The 968-nt window shown below is 65.6% G+C and overlaps 1 protein-coding gene across 1 annotated transcript in view; it reads left to right on the top strand.

Moving 5' to 3' along the window:
- Nucleotides 1–565: 565 nt before the first annotated feature.
- The window catches only part of ETH_00034065 (uncharacterized protein), a gene marked incomplete at both ends in the record, with an annotated part of 3,141 nt that continues 2,738 nt past the window's right edge, over nucleotides 566–968 (top strand). The window contains one exon of the mRNA XM_013374179.1: nucleotides 566–898. Within this exon, the coding sequence (XP_013229633.1) occupies nucleotides 566–898 (333 nt within the window). The remainder of the gene's footprint in view (nucleotides 899–968) is intronic.

Below are 968 nucleotides of genomic sequence, written 5' to 3' on the forward strand. Positions count from 1 at the left end.
CCCGGGGGCCCCTCAGCACGGGGGCCCCCCAGTGCTCTTGAGGGGCCCCCAGGGGCCCCTCGTGCCCGTGGGTTCTAGGTGCCCCCCGGGGTCCCCAGAAAACTTTGAGGGTCTCTAGGGGCCCCCAGAGACTCCCAGGGACCCCAGGGGCCCCCAGGGACTGACGAGGGCCCCAGGGACCCCCAGGAACTCCGGAGGGCCCCCAGGGGGCCCCAGACCCCCCTGAGGGCCCCCAGGAGCCCCCAAGGAGCGCCCAGGGCCCACAGGGGCCCCCAGAGCCCTTCTTCAGGGGCCCCGGGGTCCCCTAGGGTCCTCTTCTTGGTCCTGGAGGGCCCCGAGGCAAAGTTAGGAGACAGTATGTTTTTTGCATTTAGCACTCTGGGGGCCCCCTAGGGAGACAGTACACTTATTGCATTCAGGGCCCCAAGGGCCCTCTTAAAAGAGAGCCTTCATTTTGTACTTAGGGGCCCCTGGGGGCCCCCTAGTAGGTAGTACCCATTTTGTGTCGGGGGGCCCCGGGGGCCCCCAAAAAAGATAAGAACTTAATTTGGTCCTGGGCCCCAACATGGGGAAGTTGTCTCTTTTCTTTTCGACTCGTCGGGGCCTCGAGGGGCCCCTTTTGAGGGAGCTGAAGGCCCTGCCTTGCTTGGCAGCTGCCCAGCCAGCAGCAGCAGCAGCAGCAGCAGCAGCAGCAGCAGCAGGTGAAGCAGCAGGAGCCCCCCGCCTGCTCATGAACCCTGGGGGGGTGCTGCTGCAGCAGGTGGGGCCGCAGCTGGTGCAGCAGCTCTGCTGCGGTGTACGTACAGCTGAGTGCGTGTGGCTGCGGCTGTGGGGCCCCCAGCGCTGCAGCAGCAGCGAGCATTTGCTGCTGCTGCTGAGGCGCACGAATTGGAAAAAGGTGAGAAGCAGCGCAGCAGCAGCAGCAGCAGCAGCAGCAGCAAAAGAGTCTAAGGCCCCCAAGGGGTCCA

Source organism: Eimeria tenella, genomic scaffold (genome assembly GCF_000499545.2).
Source record: "Eimeria tenella Houghton genomic scaffold, Eth_scaff1999, whole genome shotgun sequence".
Classification (NCBI taxonomy): Eukaryota; Apicomplexa; class Conoidasida; order Eucoccidiorida; family Eimeriidae; genus Eimeria; species Eimeria tenella.